General features: G+C 54.6%; 2 protein-coding genes across 7 annotated transcripts in view; one reads left to right on the top strand and one right to left on the bottom strand.

Moving 5' to 3' along the window:
* The first annotated feature begins 65 nt into the window (after positions 1-65).
* On the top strand, positions 66-5,705 carry NPC2 (NPC intracellular cholesterol transporter 2). Of its 2 annotated transcripts, XM_075103488.1 has the most exons (5): positions 66-114; positions 3,431-3,668; positions 3,752-3,859; positions 4,120-4,292; positions 4,921-5,705. In XM_075103488.1, the coding sequence occupies exons 2-5, from the start codon at positions 3,584-3,586 to the stop codon at positions 5,005-5,007; spliced, it is 453 nt and encodes a 150-aa protein (XP_074959589.1). In that variant the 5' UTR covers positions 66-114; positions 3,431-3,583; the 3' UTR covers positions 5,008-5,705. The 2 variants fall into 2 exon arrangements, with proteins under 2 accessions (XP_074959589.1, XP_074959588.1); XM_075103487.1 differs by lacking the exon at positions 66-114 and having other exon boundaries at positions 3,232-3,668.
* Positions 5,706-6,389: 684 nt separating this feature from the next.
* LTBP2 (latent transforming growth factor beta binding protein 2) overlaps positions 6,390-18,026 on the bottom strand; it is a 75,028-nt gene continuing 63,391 nt past the window's right edge. For 4 of the 5 annotated variants that reach the window (XM_075103492.1, XM_075103491.1, XM_075103490.1 and 1 more), the window contains exons 22-35: positions 16,556-16,678; positions 16,146-16,271; positions 15,926-16,048; positions 15,566-15,697; positions 14,419-14,544; positions 13,496-13,639; positions 13,030-13,221; positions 12,827-12,907; positions 12,070-12,198; positions 11,708-11,848; positions 11,301-11,468; positions 10,489-10,764; positions 10,112-10,261; positions 6,390-7,305 (exon numbers count right to left, since the gene is read on the bottom strand). In XM_075103492.1, the coding sequence (XP_074959593.1) occupies positions 7,139-7,305; positions 10,112-10,261; positions 10,489-10,764; positions 11,301-11,468; positions 11,708-11,848; positions 12,070-12,198; positions 12,827-12,907; positions 13,030-13,221; positions 13,496-13,639; positions 14,419-14,544; positions 15,566-15,697; positions 15,926-16,048; positions 16,146-16,271; positions 16,556-16,678 (2,078 nt within the window). In that variant the 3' untranslated portion in view covers positions 6,390-7,138. The remainder of the gene's footprint in view (positions 7,306-10,111; positions 10,262-10,488; positions 10,765-11,300; positions 11,469-11,707; positions 11,849-12,069; positions 12,199-12,826; positions 12,908-13,029; positions 13,222-13,495; positions 13,640-14,418; positions 14,545-15,565; positions 15,698-15,925; positions 16,049-16,145; positions 16,272-16,555; positions 16,679-18,026) is intronic. The other variant, XM_075103493.1, reaches the window with a different exon arrangement.

Consider the following 18,026-nt stretch of genomic DNA (forward strand, 5'->3'; position numbering starts at 1 on the left):
ACACAGCACACTACAGCAGAGTGTATTTGCCCTGGAATTAGCTGTGAGGGTTGTTTATTCTAAGTACTACCCAGAGACCCTGAGAGGGATCAAGACACTGGCAGGGGGAGCTAGGTAAGCAGAGGAGCAAACACAGGGCTGGGGCTGAAGGGGTTTTTTCCTGATCCCAGCTTTTCTGGTTTGCTTTCATCAGGTGGGTGCTCAGCTCGGAAATCCCCACGGAGGCTGGTTTTCCTTTGGGTGGGTGCTTAGGGTTTCAGGGCCTGTGCCTCCCCTGCAGCTGCCTGAGGCATGTTTCCCCCCATGGTTTCACCTCCACCTGATCATCTGACCTGTGACAGCAGCCTCGCCAGCTGCTCACAGATGTGCCTGCACTTAAAAGACTCTTTATCTGTTTCTCCATGTGTTTCTGGGGGAGGAACCTTGTTCCTTGCCCCTGGCCAGGCTTGTGGAGAGTCACACAGTGGGATGGCGGAGGAAAACCAGTCATCCCAGCATGAGGGGTTGATTTAATGTCAGGGGACCTTGGGACCCTGTGATGGTTTGCTTTCTCACTGTTCCACTCCAAGCAAGGCAATGCTTTTGCAACCACGTGCTTTTGCTTGTTTGTCCTGCCCTTAACATGTAAATGAAGACTGGTTTGAGCTGTTTACTTTTGCTTGCTCTTGGGTTAACTCTAATGATGTTAGGATAAAGCCAGGAAAGTAGCACAGGCAGGATCCCGGGGCGGGGCTAGCATTAATGCAGACCAAAAGAACGAGAAAGAGGCCATCTCAGAGTTAACTCAGAGTTAGTTTAATCTAATTAATAAGCCTCTAAGATGAGGAGTGACTTAGGTGCTAGGGTCAAATTTTTTGAATGGCTAGGAGAGGTGGATGCAACTAAGAACAGCTAATTTTTCCATCTGTCTGTTATCACTGGCTATTTTTTCTTTCTGCCGGCTACATGGTATGGGGGTGGTGGTCTCTCACTGAGAGTTAAAGTCCAGGTTTTCTTCCTTCCTAGGTTGTGATTTTCTTGGTTATCTTGTTCCTGATAGCTTGATGTGGTCTGTTTTTAGGTTTTGTTCTGTTTTGTTTTCCCCTTCTTATTCTGGTCTGTGGTATCTGGGTTTGGGAATTTCCTCTAGTTCTCTTCAAGCACACTGTATTGAAAAGGTTTGTCTGTGAGTTGAATTCCCTAGACAGTTTGCTCTATTCTCCTCTGCAATGTGTATGCTTAAATCATCTTGTATCTGTTTCAGTGGAAAACTGAGCTTGTTTCAGTGATTCAGAAACTGGTGATAATAAAACCTCTGGTGTGGCATTGAATGCGAGAGTAGCTTGCGATGCATTTCAATGTGACTTCTGATGACCTGTAGCACAGGAGCATATTCTGGATGAAAGAACAGTAAAATTGATTAGTCTCTGTACGTGGATTTTCCTCAGAACCTGACTTCTGTATTCAGGGCTGCTGTAGTGCCTGCAGGTGCATTTGTTTACTGAGCTGCAAGTGCAATGCTATTAGAGGGATTTGGATTCACTGGGTGTAGCTAGCTCATACAGTGGAATTGTAGACTTCTTCATGTAATAGAGTTGGTTGGATTACAGAAATGAAGTCGAGTATCAGTCTTGCTAGAAAAAATTTAACTGCTGGCTTTCTTAGCCTTTTCTCCTGGTGTTTCTGCACCTTAACACAAGCTCCCTGTGATGTTGATAATCTAGGAGGAGTTCTGCCTGCCTGCCTGCCTGCCTGCAAAATGATGAGACCAACCTAAAGTTGCATTGGTTATTTCTGAAGCCTTTTGGTGAAATGTTGTGCTCCAAGGCGACCTGGAGGCCCATGTCTTCTATCAGATGTCAAAAGGGGCATTTCTAAAAGCAAGGTCTGTTAGGGTGATGATGGTTATGCTGCTCTGGGGAATCTGAGCTTTAGTGTTGTTATTGCAAAACTGGCATGACAGTAATGCGTGATACCAGCTAAAAACCCTGGGCAGAAGGTTTCTGCTTCTTCCTTGTAAAACTACAGCTAAGGCCTTTACACAAACTTAGGCTTATTAGGCTTTTTATTAATGCAGTTCTGGGGGAGATAGGTATGTGTTAATTCTGATCCTAGATTCAACAATTTTTAGTTCGAAGCCTTTGAAATGCGTGTAGCCTTGCATGCATGTAGTTGCCGCTATGACACAAAAGCATCCGTGAAGTAAAGGCATCTGGAGAGCCACTTCACAGGGAGGCATCCTGATTTAATGCATTGTGGAATTTGTTCCCAAGCATGGTACTGCTTATCCTGTGAATGTGTGATGGTAGTTTATAGTGGTGTTCTGACCTGACCGCACTTCTGTTCCCAGCAGTCAGATAGGCAGCTTTGTTTATCAACCATAAGACTTGAAGGATGGGGAGAAGAAAAGCCTTTATAAGGGCATGAGCTCCCATGCTCAAGAAAAAGACTGCATGGGTTGGTTATGAAGAGTGTGAGGTGGGCTTAAATCTATGGCTTAGTCTCAGTAGGGTCATTCGGGTTTGTGGTTGCTTTTTTTGGTTTGGTTTGGTTTTTTGATAGGGCCGCTGTAAGTGCCCTGGTCTGCTTGCTTGAGACCTCTGCAAACTGAATGCGTATTCTGAATCTGAAGAGCTAAAGTGTGCAGAAGAGAGATGCACAAGAGCAAGTTCTGCTCAGTCCTGCTAACACCTCTGGGGCTTCTGGTATGACACCCTTTGTGGAAAGCCTGAGCAAAGCATGGGGGTTTTGCTTCTGAGTCACTTGGCAGCACAGCTGAAGCCGAGTAGACAGACACCTTACTGGGGCGGAAGTCTGAAGAGGAGAAGCTGTGTCAGCTCTGCCGCTTTCCTGCCAAAGCAGCACTCACATGTCTCTATCTCTGTGATGTTCCTGATGTGACCCTGTTAAGGGTAACCCTTGCTACCATGTGAAATTGGTGAGAAGCTGTAAACTTTAGCTTGGGATGAACGCTTGCTGAAGCGTCTTAAAACGTCCTCTGGTTTGTCCTGGCATCCACAGCGCAAAGCTGGGGAGTCCCCGGCATTTTGTTAGTTTGAGAAGTGGGGCTATACCACCACGTGCTGTGAAAGGCAACAACCCCACCAGTTACTTGGCAGATGTAACTCTTGACACTTGCGTTACAGACAGCTTTCAACATGTAAAACATCAGGTATAGAATAAGTAATGAGGCTACAGGCCAGTCTATGACGCTAGCTTCTCGATTTTTTTTATTCCTTTCGGCAGAGGCACGGGAAGAGCCTCCCGGCCCACCGCTCGGGCCGCAGGGGAGCACGTCCGCCCCGCAGCACTGGGCACGCAGATGCAGCCCAGGAGCAGCGCTGCTGCGGAGGGTGTCTGTCTGTCTGTCCAAGCCCTGCAGCCGCAGCACGGCTGCCCTCCTCCCCCAGGACCGGCGGGGTCACGGCGTTGTATCCCTGCCCTTTTGCAGGATGCGGCCTCGGCCGCCGCAGGCCAACGCGACGAGGACGGGGCTGTCTGTGTGTCTGTCCCGCCCCGCGGGCGGGGCCGCCGCGCTCATGTGACGCCGCGGAGGAGCTGCCGCCGCCGTTCCCGGTCCGCTCCTGTCGCCGCCGCCGCCGCCATGGGGCCGTCCCCGCTCGCTCTGCTCCTGGCGCTGGGCGCCGCCGTCGCTGTCCTGGCCGAGCCCCTCCGCTTCGCTGACTGCGGTGAGTGGCTCGGGGGCGGCGGGGGGCTGCGGAGCCGGGTCAGCGGGCGGAGAAGGCCCGGTAATCCCGGCTCTTCCTTGCAGGGTCCAAAGACGGCACCATCCAGGAGGTGAACGTGAGCCCCTGCCCCACGCAGCCCTGCCAGCTCCACAAAGGGACGTCCTACAGCATCAACGTCACCTTCGCCAGCAGTAAGCGTCCCTTCCCCAGCTGGGGTGCCGGGGGACGGGCAGGGGGGAGGTGATCGCCTCTGTGTCCCGCTGCTCGTACGGGAGTGGGGAAGGGTGGCTGGAGAGGGGTCTGGGTGTGAAGAAGTGGCCGGGGAGGAAGAGGGTCGCTTAGTTGAGTTCTTGCAGCCTCTAGGGTACCTCAAGGTGGGGGAGGGGGGGGCATAAGATAGGAGCGTGTTCCCTGCTCCAGTGCTGTGCTTACGTTTCTCTGTGTTTTGCAGAGATCGAGAGTCAGGGCAGCAAAGCGAGGGTGTACGGTGAGATGCTGCATGTGGACATACCCTTTCCCATTCCTGAGCCTGATGGATGCAAGTCTGGGATCCAGTGCCCCATTCAGAAGGGCCGTTCCTACAGCTACCTGAATAAACTCCCTGTGAAGAGCGAGTACCCCAGTGTAAGTAAGCAGGCAGCTGGTCTGCTTCTTAGAGCTACCGTCCTTCCTGGGACAGTCCCACCACCTGGCTTTAAGGAAGGTCACTTCGCCCTGTGGTGGTGGGGAGCAAGTTAGAAGACTCCTCGGGCTACCTGGTGGCACTTGTGGTGGTATGACTCTGTCCCAAGTTCCTGCTTTGGGACAGACCCAGCAGAGGAAGCAGCCTGGTTCCAGCTGCTGAGAAGTGGCTTCAGCTGCCCAAGTATCTGCCTGTTTTTTACTAGGCTTGTATATAGCCTCCCTGCAGAGCCTGCTGTACTCAGCCAGGTGCTCCCAAACTGGGGATGCTCAGCTCCAGGGTACTGTTCAGCTGAGATGCTGCAGGGTGTTTCCACTCTTTGCTTACCCAGAGTGGGGATCCATGTGCAGTGTGTACAGCAGAACCCTCCATCCATGTAAGATACTTCAGTAGCCACCGTATCAACAATGCCCACCTACTGCAGCCGGGGAAATGCCAAAGCTCAGTTCTCTTTGCGCAGAGCTCCCAGGACCTCCTTGCTCCACACAAGTAACAACCCTGCTGCCCTGTGTCCTTGCCTTGTGGTTTCCTGAATACTCTAATTTCCCTCTGCCCTTCTTTCTCTTTCAGATTAAACTGATTGTGAAGTGGGAGCTAGTGGATGACCAAGACCAGATGTTGTTCTGCTGGAAGATACCAGTTCAGATCACCAGCTGAGGGGCCCTGCCATTAGTAGGGCTTGGGGAGGGGAAAACAGAAGACAACACAGGCCAAATTTTTCTATGTAATAAGCATTTCTTACTGCTTCTTTCAGACCTCTGCAGCCTCTGAGCAGCCAGTACTCTGTTCCTGCAAGGTCAGCAGTGGCCAGAGAGCTTTTACCCCATTTAAAGCCCCCCTGGGGCCTTCTCACAGCAGCTCAAGGGGGAGCAGTGTCTGCTGCAGGAGTGACTGAGCATGTCCTCCAGCCACTCTGTGGAGGCACTTCAGTTTGAAATGGAGCTGTCCGTGTGCATCGCAGAGAAATTCCTTTGTGAACCTGGCTGGTGTTTGAGCTGCTACCTGGTAACCCTTCAGTGCCTCTTCTAGAACACTGGCTGCATCCACCCTCCTGCGCTTCTCCTGCTCCATCGTGACTGGGATGCCCCTGGGACCTGCATTTGCCATCCATGCAGCTGGAGGAGAGGAGGCTTTCTGTCAGTTGGCAGCCTGCTCTGTCCTGGGCCCCTGCTTGAGCCAGCAGGACTGCAGCTGGGAAAAGTTCATTTTTGTGGATGCGAAGCCAAATGGCATTCAATGTCTCTGCAGGGATGATTCTTTCTCTAACCAATGGTTTGCACTACTACTAACTTGGAGCTGCTGGAAGCTCCTGAACCTCTTTTTATAACTTTCCTTTTAATAAAGTCTAGACAAAATTTGCTTGTGTTGTCTTCTGTGAGTGAAGAGGAGCAGGAGGAAAAGCAGAGTGGCTGGGCATCTAGTGGGGCTTGGGCTGGTCTTACTTCTCAGCTGAAGGCATGGATGGAGGTGGTATGCTAGCCTAAGTGTGGGTGACTGGTTAGCAACCAGGCATCTCTGCCAGCTGGATACCCTGGCATCCAGCAGCAATGTCTGGCTGTGTTCCTGCCTTGCTGGTCCTGTGCTGGCTTGAAATTGTGCAAAGGCTCTGTGAGGAAGTGGTGGTATAGAATATGACCTTGCTGCAGCGCAGGTAAAGGCCTTTCCCGTGAGGTCTCTGGGGCTGGAAAAGCAGCTCCCAGATCTGCCTGAGGGCTCTTGCTAACTGCAGAAAAGTACAGGCTCTCATGCTTAAACTGCAGCCCCCTCGTGTGTGAACAAGGCAGCATGTGAGCAGCCATAACCACTGTGCTGTCTGTGGGGCTTGGAGTTGGCTCCTGCGGCTGTTACTGGGCTGGGGAGATAAGCAAATATTTGGCCTGGCAAGGGTCTCTGCTCTGGCAGGAGGAGGCTGGGTGCCAGCATGAGATGGGTAAGAATTGGCTTATGAGAGTGGGGTGGCCTTGCCAGGCTGGACCTAGGTGGAGGATGTGGCTCTGGTAGCCTTTGGCAGAGGCAAAACAAGAACAGTTCTGACCAGCCCCAGTGTCTTGAGCCCCAGGGGCCCAAAATAAATGTTTTATTTAACAACATGAGAGAAGTTTCCAGCAGACTTGATTAAAAAAAAAAAGTCACCAACAACTTTACAGAAAGGAAGCTGGCCTGGCCCTGACCTCCCATCCCCCTGCCCAGCCAGCACGGGCACGAAGGCAAAGTGCAGGGCGAAGGGGTGCATCTGGGCTGGCTGCAGGGAGAGCTGGCCCTGGGGCCGGTCCAGCATTTTCACCATGCCCCAAAGTTAGGCATCAGCTTTAGAAAGCTGGGGTTGACCTCCCCCTCGAAGCTCTGGCCTGGGGGCTGGATGCTTCATGAGGAGCAGGACCAGCACCTGCAGCAGCATGGGTGAGGCTTGTTGCTAGGTCAGTGCAGCAGTGGCTGGGAGATGAACCCCCTTTCTCGGCAGGGTGAGGTGGGGAGGCTGGGGCTGCATGGCAGGGGAAGGCGTCCCGTGAACCTCCATGGCATGGGGTGATGTAATGGGTGCTGGGGTTCAGGCTGGGCTCTGCTGTGGTAGGAGCAGGGGCTGGCAGGGTGGAGTAGGATGCAGAGGCTGGGAGCTCAGTCGTGGCCTGTAGAGAGAGGTGGCAGGGAAGTTGTGCGCTTCAGAGGGGAAGGAGAAAAGAACCTCAAAGCACCCTCAGCCCTTGGGGGACCTTTCTGTGTGCTCCCAGGTCCTGGGTGCCAGAGCCACGTGCCAGAGGGGAGCACCCTCACCCCCACTCCCCTAAAGCTACGCTGTGGCTGGGCTCTGGGCTCTCTGGGGCACACAGTGGTGGGGCCTGGCCAGGGCCACATATCCTGGCAAGCAGTGGCAGCGGTAGGAGCCCTCGGTGTTCTCACAGGTGCTGCCCTGGCACAGAGGCTCAGTGCCGCCCACCTCCTCGCACTCGTTGATGTCTGCAAGGAGAAGGACAGGGTTGAGCCAGTGGCACAGCGAGAAGTCCCATCCCACAGCCAACGTCTTGTGCCCCTGCCACCCACCCAGAACTCCCCCACAGATGCCCCACCCAGCACCTCCAGGGTGCTCTCTGTTACCCTACCAGCCTCCCACACCCCTCAGCACATCCACAGAGCTCCCTCAGTTCGCAAGGGTGGCGTCTCCAGCATTTGGCATCCCCCAGCACAGGAGGAAGTTCCCCCCAGCAGCGCACACCAGATAAGCCCCCCCCCCCCCGCCCATGCTCTGCAGCTGGTGACACCCCCAGGTTAGCAGCTTCCTGCTAATAAGTTGTAAGATCTGGGAGAAAGGCCATTTCCAGCCTCGGAAAATGCCTTTTCTGATCTGGCAAGGTCAAGGAGGCAGATGATGGTGGCCCTGAGAGGCCCATTATCACCTCCAGGACCAGAACACAGGGGGATCTCACACTGCACAAACAAGGGCTTGTTTTATTAATCTGCAAACTGTGCCAAAGGGCTCGTTCAGCCGGCTCGCCACTGGCCTATAGCATGCACATGAGCCCTACAGCAGCTGCCCCGCTGTGACAGGTCTGCTTTGCTAAATGCACTTCCCTGTTCACCCTGCCTGAACTACCCCTACCTTGTGGTGGGGCACCAGCTGGGCAGAGCATCCCGGTGCACCCCAGAGCCCTTGTTTGCACCCACAAGACCTCTAGAGGCAGCCTTGCTGGGGGCTCCAAGGAAAGGTAAAAGGGGGAAGAGCAGGCGGGCTGGGCTGGCTGTGGACCACCAAACAGAGAGAAGTAAAACAAGGCTATTTTAGCCCAGAAGCACCCAAAAACCAAACGTGGTAGAGTCACACTAGCCATGCACACCAAGCTCTGGAGCCTGCCTGTTCAGGCAGGGGTGGGGGCAGGCAGCCTGTCCTGTGGAGTGAGATCGAGCTACACCCATGGGGAGGCGAGAGGGGAAGCACTGCAGCAGCTGCAGGAGTATGCTAAAGGCCTGAAGGCAGCAAGGAAAAAACACGGTGATGACTAAGCACCACGCAGGAGAACTGAAGGGAAAAAAAACCAAGACAGGCTCCAGTGTAAAATGAGTGTTAGTTAGTCCAGGATACAAAAGGCAACAAGCAAAGGCTCCATAAATATGTTAGCAGGAAACAATGGGGAATGTCGGTCTGGTCCTTATCGTGGAGGAAACAAAAGCCAGCCAAGCTGGCTAGAGCAGCTAATGTGGGCTTTGTTCCAGCTATCATAAAAATGCTCATGGTCATCAGACAGGGCGCAGACTATGTTTGAAGTGTTTAAATGAGGGTGCAGGAGCACAGGGAGGGAAAGGCAATACTGTGATGGAGAGGTTTGACAATTGGATAGGTAAAGCAGTTACATCCATATTGCTAAAGGCTTGCTGCAACTCATCTTCACATGCTTAGCACTCTTGCAGTCCCTGAAAAGTCAGCAGTTCTCTCTGAGACGGAAGATAAGGAAGGTCTCAGAGACCTGAGGAAGGGTAAATCTGTTAACTATGTTCAAAAACAGAGAAGGGAGAATCCAGAATTACAGACTGCTCACCCCCCTCCCCTCCCCCCTGCTCCCTTAAGCAGACCAGGTTTGTGAGTCATTAGGTCATAACACTCCAAAGGATATCAGGGTCATTAAATAGCTGGTGCAGAGCTGTTAAGGCCTGATTACGTTAAGCCTATCTGGTTCCCTTCGCTGACCCGATAACTGGTATGTCAGATAAGGGAGAAGCAGTGGATATGATGCGCCTTGGCCATGGTGAGGATTTCAACATGCTCTCACATGACACGCTCAAGCAGACTGAGAAAATACAGTCTTGATGAAACTGTGGCAATTGCACAAGAAGCTGCATTCCAAAGATAATTAGTAATACCTGGTGGTCACAATAAAAGCCATGTAAAGTGTAGCCTGCAGGGGCCTGTCCTGACCCCTACTCCATTAATGTTGTCATTAAGGCGGATGAAGGAAGAATCCCCATAATTATGAAATGTATGTATGTGATGCCAGCACTCTGGGGGGGCCCTGGGGTTCAGACTCACACTGATCAAGAGAAGAATTGGTTCAAAATCAACCAGACAAAGTACACTGAAGGCAAGTGCAAAACATTGTGGCCAAGGAAAGGGAAACAGAGTGCACAAATGCTGAAGAGGGAGTAATAGCTCAGAGAGCCGTTCTGCCCAGCAGCATTTGGGGAGACAGAGGCCGCGGGTTCTGTATGAAGGAGCTGCATTACTGTGTCGTGCAATAAGGATGCTGGGAGCTGGAGTAAGTGCCATGCCTAAGGAAAAAGACGGTCTTCATTTGCTCGGTTTAGTGCCCAGGGCCTCAGCTGGCTTGGGGAGCTGCACTGTGAAAAGGGTGGAGACATGGCATAGGGTTGTGGAAGAGATGCAGAGAGAAGCTTTAGAGACTGTGTCTCATAGGGCAGGGTGGAAACCAAGGAATTTCACCAGGGCAGCAGTAAACATAGAGGAAAGTAAGCAGGGATAGAGTAAGAGTGGCTGGTGATGCACAAGAGTGTTACGCAAAGAAGGGGGAGCGATCAGCTGCTCTCCGCGATGCCCCGAGGTGCCCTGATTTAGCTGCCGGCAGAAAGCGGCCGCCTGCACCTCAGGGACGGTCCTCCCAGCTCTGTGGGACGGAAGCACCAGTGCGAGCGGGGGCACCTCCGGCAGCTCTCCCGGCCAGCACCGCCAGAGAGCAGCACCCGCTAAGGGATGCCGGGGCAGAGTGCTCGCACAGGCCCCGCTGCAGCCCCCGGGCTGGCCCCGGCCGCCACTCACCCACGCAGGCCATGCGGGTCAGGTCCAGCTGGAAGCCATCGAAGCAGTCGCAGGTGTAGCCCTCCCGGACGCGCACGCAGCGCCCGTTCTCGCAGCCATTGAGGATCCCACATTCCTCAGCCTGCAGCCCCTCGAAGCCCTCGTAGAGGCCTGGAAGGTAGCAAGATGGTGTCAGAGCAGGGTGACCCTCTGCCCAGCTGCAGAGGGGACATCAGGCATGTGGCAAGACAGTACTGGTGGGACCAGGACTGACTCAGAGCAGCCAGGAGCAGAGCTTACTCCAAGCCTGGAGCATCCTGGCCAAGGTAGGAGCTGTCAGGCAGTCCCAATGGACACAGGCTTGGTAGGAAGGCGCCTCTCTGTCTCCCAGTACTCACCAGGTTGGCTGGGCAGGTAGCGGGGCAGGGGCTGCCCTGGGCTATGGTGGAGACGGCTGCCACGAAACTCGCTGTTGGGCTCCCTCCGAGGGAAACCAGCATCAGGGTTTCCATACTCAGACTCCAAATAGTTGTAGTAGGGGCCCATATCTGGGCTGGGAACGCCGTAGTGGGGGTCTTCCAAGCCTGGTCTGTACTCATACCTAGGTCTCTCTCGGAGCTCAGCCCCTCTCTCACTGTCTTCACTGGCACCATTACAGAGGAAAGCAAAATCAGCTGGAAACAGTGAGAGAAAAGGAAGCGTCAGTGCAGCCTGGCTCAAGAGAAGTAGGTCTGCTACAGCTGGAGAGAGTGCATCCACACTGGGCCAGCTGAGACACACCTGTGCTCAAGGGCCTCCAAAGCTGCAGCTCTGTAGTCTGCTGGAAGCACCCCGCCTTTGAGAAAACCAGCTGCTGTCTGGGGCCACCAAGTCTTTGAGCAGTGAGAACCCCAATTCGCAGTGTGATCCCATCTTGGGCTGCCACTACCTCACCTCTTCTACGCTAAGTAGCAGCAGCAGGATGCACAGAGCAACTCTTCCCTCAGACACCTCAGACTCATTGCAAACCCGTTCCAACTACATCCTACCCACTGATGCAGTTTAGCCCTGGAGAAGTGGGGGGTTCACCCACTCCTTGGCTGGCTTCAGCAATGCAGACAACAAGAGGAGCCCTCACTACACACATACCAACTCTGCCAGGCATGACTGGCAGCAGCCCAGCCTGTCCCCACCTCTGCCAGGGGATGCTTGCCCGCGTTGCCTCGCTCACCAGAGGACCTGTGTGGACAGAGCGCACAGTTCTGGCCCCAGGCTTCGCCGAGCCGGCAGCAACACTCAGTGTACGTGGTCTGCTCGCCGTGCAGCAGGTCTTGGCAGATGTAGTCAGCGACAGTCTGCCAGCAGACGTCTAGGTGGATTTCGTACTCCTCCAAGGCGTCTGTGAATGCCACAAGCAAAGGATGCCATAAAAATAATCCAGAAGGGTGACGCTGCTTTTGTCCTGAGGGGGGTGACCATGTGCCCCAGCTCCTGCCCCCTGCCCTGGTGCACACTGTGCTGGCTCTGGCACCCTTTAGCCCAGCACCAAGCCTCCACATGCTTCTCCCTCCCGGGAGGCCCAGCTGCAGGGTGGGATGTGTAGGGTGAAGGTGTGCTGCAGCAGGGGCTTGGGCTCACCTGCCCTGACGGAGAGGTTCACACACCGGTTGCCAGTGGCATCCAGCACAAGAGGGAGGCTGCAGAAGCAGTGGTAAGAGCCATCCGTGTTCAGACACTCGCCGTTGATGCAGTACACTTCATTCTGACACTCGTCCTGGTCTGCCCATGCACAAGGACAGAGCAATGTTTCAGGCTGGCAGACATGGGCAATGTCACCCTTTCCCTTCCACCTCCTCTTTCATTTCCTGGGAGGGTCCCAGGAAGCCTGTTACCCAGAGCTGGCCCTGTAGCATAGCCAGCAGGGACAGCTCTGGGTGAAGCAGCACAGCTCTCCCTCTGCACACAGTGGGGGACCCTGCTGCTCTTTGAGGCCATCTTACCAACACACTCAAGCCTGTTGGAGTCATAGAAGTAGCCTGTACGGCAGAAGCACTTGTAGCCCGGCACCGTGTTCAAACACTGTCCGTTGCGGCAGAACTCAGAGCCAAATATCTCACACTCATCCATGTCTGAGAAAGGGATGGAAGAGGAAGAGAGTGTCTCAGGGAGCAGAGCTGTGGAAACAGGGCAGGCTGGGTGCTCTGCCCCCAGAAAGGCAGCATGGCACCTTGGTCTGGATCACTGGCGCGTCCCTGAGTGAGCCCCCTGCCTCTCCCACCAGCTACATGCCTGGGAGCAGAGGGGGAAGCACCCACAGGCAGAGCAGGATGAGGGATGATGGGGAACAGGATGCTTTCACAAATAGGAAATTCATGTGTGTTTCTTGAAGGTTGAGAACACAACCCACTGGAGGTGAAGTGCCAGAGACTGAGCCAGCCGGCCACTGGAAGATCTATCAGTAACTGGAAGGGTTGTGTCTTACTGGACCCCATCCCTGGTTTGCAATGGGCATGGGAGGTTTGCACCGAGAAAAGAGTCACTGCCAGCAGTGAGGCAGGACTGAAGGAAGGGGCACTTCCAGCTTGGTGATACTGACAACCTGGGATTTCTCGAATGGAGGAAAAAGCAGCAGCAGGATATTAGCATCCCTAACCACAGCCCCGGGGAGATATTTCTGTGGATGCATCTCTATGCAGGGCTTTGCACAGCACCCTCTCTCTTCACCCTGGAAGAAATGAGAGAAAATGGTGCTAGTACCTGTGAAAGAGACTTTTCCTGAGAGCAGATCTTCCTGGGGAACATAGCCCTTCCCAAGAGGGCAGATCTCTTGGTACTCCACTGGCCAGGAGGTGGATGCCAAGGGGAGATGGGAAGAAAAGAAACAGCTCGTTAGTGCAACCACGGTGGAGCTGGTGGGCAGAGCACTGGCCTTGCCTGGTGTGTGGGGGCCACATTCCTACCTGTGCCCGGAATGGGGCAGGGGTAAGTCTCACAGTTGTCACCCCAGGCTGCCCCCACAGTACAGCAGCACTCCTCCTTGGTGATGTTCTTGGCCAGGACGCTGTCACACAGGCGAACGTCACTGATGTGGTAGTAGCACTGCTTGCGCTCTGCGCTGTCAGAGAGGTAGGCTGTATGTGTTTCGGGGCCCTCTAGAAGACAGCAGAGCAGGGACGGGATGGGGTCCATGGCACCCCAATGCAGCAGCCCACACCTAGGAGGTCCCAGAGCACACCCATCACCAGCACTGTGGCCTTCCTAGGTCCCCACTTTCAGGCTCCTCAACTCTCCTCAAATGAAAGCTTGCCCATGCCTGCATGGGCTCGTACAGCCCTGGCAGCCCCTCAACTTTAACTGACCCCAGCCAGGGCTACCACGCCCCTGCTTTAGCTGCCACCCATGCTTCTGTCCTAGCTGCCTACTCACCCATGGCTGCTCGGGGCTGGCACTGCCCTGCCTCTGTGTTGTACTCCTCGTGGTCACTGGGGCAGAGGCAGAGGAAGGATCCCTCCACATTCTCGCAGAGCGCAGTCCCACACACGGCGACCATCAGCTCGCATTCATTCACATCTGCAAAGCAAGGGGCAGCGGTGGCAGCTGGAGCCCTGCCTCTGCATGAGCAGTCTGTGCATTGTCTGCAGCATGGGGTCACCCTTCAGCAGGGAGATGGAAGCTGCTAGGGATGAGAGAGAGCTCTCTTCACACTGTGGCTCAACGCAAGTCTGGAAGGAGCTTCCTGCCCTGCTCTCAATGGATTCAAGGAGTCTGAACTCCAGCTTGCAGTGAATTACTGGATGACAGGATCATCCAGGTTTGAAGGGACTGGGAGGTGTCTAGTCCAGCTCCCTGCTCAAGGCAGGGTCCGTTATGGGATCCCACCAGGCTGCTCAGGGCTTTGTCTTGTTGGGTCTTTAGAACCTCCAAGGATGGTGACAGCACAGCCGTCTTGGGCATCTGTTCCGCTGCCTGCCTGTCTTCATGGTGAAAACGTTTCTCCTTGTATTATACGCTGCCTGTCCTCTCCAGGCACCCATTAAAGTACCTTCCTAGCACCTTCAGTGCCTCCAGCCCCCAGGCACCTCCTTTCCACCTGCACAGAAAAGGGCTCCATGTTCACTAGGAGCCGCTCACTTTTTCATAGAACCCTGCTCCTTTGCAGTCCCAAGGATCTGCTGTGTTAAGGGGAGGGTTTTTGCCTGCATTATCTGCCCTTTCCATGTCTGGGATTCTTCATGTGTGGATACAGTCCCTGTCCATGCCCCAAGAGCCATCACACAGCAGGGACACCAGCCTGGCATCTGACAATGGCTCTCCCTTACTGGCTGGCAGAGCAATTATGGGAGACTTACCAATGCAGTAGTGTCCCGAGGCTGAGCTCTCATAGCCACGGTCACAGAGGCAGCGGAAGGAGCCATCTGAGTTCTCACAGAAGCCGTGGCTCCCACACAGCGTCTCATTGGCACACTCATCTATATCTGCAGCAGAGCAGAGAGCAGGAATTGCCCCAGATCCCACCTCTCCCAGTGGACACCCCCACTGCCCAGGCCCTTCTGCTCTGAGCTCGAGGCCTGAGTATGGGGCAGGCATTCCCTTGATGTGAGGGACTGGGTCTGGCTGTCCCACTCACTCCCCTGCTATGAGTGTGCATGTTAAGAGAAGCTTCCTGCAACATCCAGAGCTGAAGAGAGGCCATGTGGACAGAGTGACAAGAGCAGGGTGGGAATGAGAGATGGTTGGGAAGAGTGGGAGGTGGCTGGCAGTGAGGACTGAGGGTAGCGCAGGTCCCTGCAGAGGCATAAAGGGGCACAAAGCCTACAGGCTCACATTGGCAGGAGATACAAGGGTGCAACTGAAGTATGTGGGGCAAGCGCAGACAGATCTAGGATGATACCCTCCTGCCCTGTTCATCTTGACCTGGTCTTTCTCCAACTGGTACAGTGCCAGGGAGTAATCTCTGCCTTGCCCAGCCCAGTGGGGTTGGACAGTCACAAATGGGTCCTCTGCTTTTGGAGGGCAGGTTTACAGCCCTGCTGGCTGCACCCATCTCCCCTTCTGCCACTTCACGGGACAGATTTCCCTGAAGCAGGCAGAGCAGCCACTTGCCCACAGCCCACTGCTCCCAAGCACTGCTACCAGCAGCTTTTTCCCTCACCCAGCCCTACCAGGCAGGTGACTGGCACAGGCAGCAGCCCCAGTAAGCACAGCTTACAGGGAGCTGTGGTCCAGCCCCAAGCCTGGAATGGCTGTAACCTGCCCAGGACTCTCCCCAAGTGGAAAGCAGCACAATGCAGTGTCTGTTCCAGATGCCAGGAAGAGAGAAGTCTAGACACAAGCAGGCAGCTCAGCCAAGAAAACAAACTCTCAGCATTATCTGCCTCTCCACCAGCCACATGCTTCCTCCTCCTCCTCCTTCTCCCCCACGCTGCTGGCAGAGGTGACCCACAGCCACCCCGTCCCTACCAGGAGGAGGGACAGGGACACCCAGACTGTACTCACCAATGCAGTCACCCAAGGGTGTCCAGTGGAAGCCAGGTTGGCAGCCCATGATACAACGGTAGGAGCCGAGGCTGTTCTGGCACCGCCACGTGCCACAGATGGCATCCCCATACTCTTTACACTCATCCACGTCTGCAGGGAGGAGGGCAAGGGGATGAGGGTGGTCAGATGGAGACCCTGCTTGCTCACTGAAACACCTGGGTCAAGTTCAGTTGGCCAGAGGCCCTGAGCCACTGTTAGTCCTCCTTACAAGTCACCAGCAACTTTGGGTGCTGGGAGCAGAACTGCCCTCCCCCCTGCATTGGCTGCATTCATCCCCCCAAATCCAGGGTGCTGATCTCCCCAGCAATGAGCTCTCACCCACGCAGTCGTCAGAATCCTGGGAGTGTTTGAATCCATTTTCACACAGACACCTGTAGGAGCCTTCTGTGTTCAGGCACTGGCCTTGTGTGCACCGGGACTTGTCTGCACATTCATCCACATCTGCAAAATTGGGCCAAAATCACCAACATGGATCTCACAGCAGGGGAGGGAGCAGAGAGCAGGACCCAAGCTATGTCCCTGCCACCCTCCAGCTCACCTTGGCAGGTGACTCCACCAGCTGCATTTGAGAAGCCAGGAGCACAAATGCAGAAGTAGGATCCATGACTGTTGAGACACTCGCCATTGGGGCTGCAGATCTCGCTGTTCAGGCACTCATTCACATCTGCAGAGGGAGCAGAGTCAGGGCCATACACCCAGCTCTGGGGGACATCCTGCACCTAAGCCACATGGATTCCTTCTCCCCAGCCTCTTACAGGCAGCCCTCGCAGGGGTCCTGGCCCCTGGTTTTCTTGCCATGGAGACAGAGATCTTCCCTGTCCATGGCACATCCTGCATTTGCCTACAACCTTACGGATGTGCCATGCATGGGGGCATCACCTGTCTTGGCACTGGCATCCTCCCTGCTGGGAAAGAAGGACCAGAGGGCTGCAGGGATGGGGTTCATACCTTCACACATGGTGCCGTTGATGAGCTCGAAGCCAGCCTGGCAGTGGCACTCATAGGAGCCCGGGGTGTTCCTGCACTGTCCCCCGAGGCACTGAACAGCAGGGTGTTCACACTCATTCACATCTGCCAAGCAGAAGGGCCCAGGACAGAGTGAGGCCCCAGCTCTTGCCTCCACTGGAGAAGACCCCCACCCAGAGAAGTCAACACCTAGCTATTGGCCTGCAAGGTAGGTTTGAGTTGCCCTCCCAGACCATCCTGTCACAGTGAGATGAGGGCAGAGACTCCATATTACTGGGGTGTGAGGAGTCAGCCCAGACCCTTCACTACCTTCCATCATAGGGACCAAGAAAAACTAGATCCCTGCACCAAATCAGTGGTGCCCAGTGACAGAACCAGAGGCAATGGGCATAAACTGAAAAACAGAAGGTCCCATGTGAACATCAAGAAACACTTTTTTACTGTGAGGGTTTTTGAGTGCTGGCACACATTGCCAAAGAGGTTGTGGAGTCTTCCTCTTTGGAGATACTCAAAACCCATCTGGAGATGGTCCCTGGCAACCAGCTCTAGGTGGCACTGCTTGAGCAGGGGGTGTTGGACAAGATGATCTCCAGAGGTCCCTTTCAACCTCAGCCATTCTGTGATTCTGTGAGCACAAGGATACTGCTAACCCCAGTGTCCACCTCCAGTAGAGCTCTGCACCGGGTACCACAACCACTAAGAGGCCAGCACAGAGCCATAGTTGATGACAAACCCTCTCTTCAGCCAACCGCACAAGAGCAAACATCAGGAAAGTAACCCAGCACCAGCCATACCTTCTGTGGCTCTGCTTTCTTACCTGCCAGGCTTGCCTAAAATGTCCTCCTCCTGGCAAAGCTGTCCAGGGGCCTGTATCCATTCTTACCCAGCTGCAGAGCTCCCCACAAACCCTCTCCCACCCAACTCCTCCAGGCCTTGGCCAGAGCACGCTGGTGCTCTGAGGGTTTGCCCACAGCAGAGGTGCCTTCCCTCTAACAGAGGGCTGCAGCATGCCAACAGACTGATGTTGCCTGCAGGCCGGTGAGGTAGGGGGAAGCATTGGAGGAGGATGCTAATCAGAAGGATGGGCTGGTGTCCAGGCAGCAGAAGACATGCTAGTGGAGAAGATCCTGCTGTTCTCTTCTCCTGTGCCAGGAGCTAAAGCCCTGAGACTGCTAACTCCTGAGGGAAGGGCAGGGTCCTTTTCTTCCCCTTTGCAGAGCACTGAACATGCCACACGCATAAACAAGCATTGCTCCCTACTGCCTCGGGGCAGGATTCCCAGATGTTCAGTCTCAAAGGATTGCAAGTAGCACTATTCTTGAATCCCTCTGGAGATGAACCATAACCTAGTTTATTTATCACAAAGCTATCACAAAACCCTCATCATTTTTCAAATATGAAACCCAGATCCACAGACAAGGCCACCAGCCAAGGCAGGGAAGAACATACCATC

Source organism: Phalacrocorax aristotelis, chromosome 9, assembly GCF_949628215.1.
Source record: "Phalacrocorax aristotelis chromosome 9, bGulAri2.1, whole genome shotgun sequence".
In the NCBI taxonomy this organism is placed as follows: domain Eukaryota; kingdom Metazoa; phylum Chordata; class Aves; order Suliformes; family Phalacrocoracidae; genus Phalacrocorax; species Phalacrocorax aristotelis.

Excerpts from the sequence above, each read along its gene's own strand:
- NPC2 (XM_075103487.1), top strand. The coding sequence starts at position 3,302 with ATGCAGCCCAGGAGCAGCGCTGCTGCGGAGGGTGTCTGTCTGTCTGTC. Across the intron at positions 3,669-3,751 it reads CCTCCGCTTCGCTGACTGCG|GGTCCAAAGACGGCACCATC; the intron begins GTGAGTGGCTCG and ends TCTTCCTTGCAG. Across the intron at positions 3,860-4,119 it reads CAACGTCACCTTCGCCAGCA|AGATCGAGAGTCAGGGCAGC; the intron begins GTAAGCGTCCCT and ends TGTGTTTTGCAG.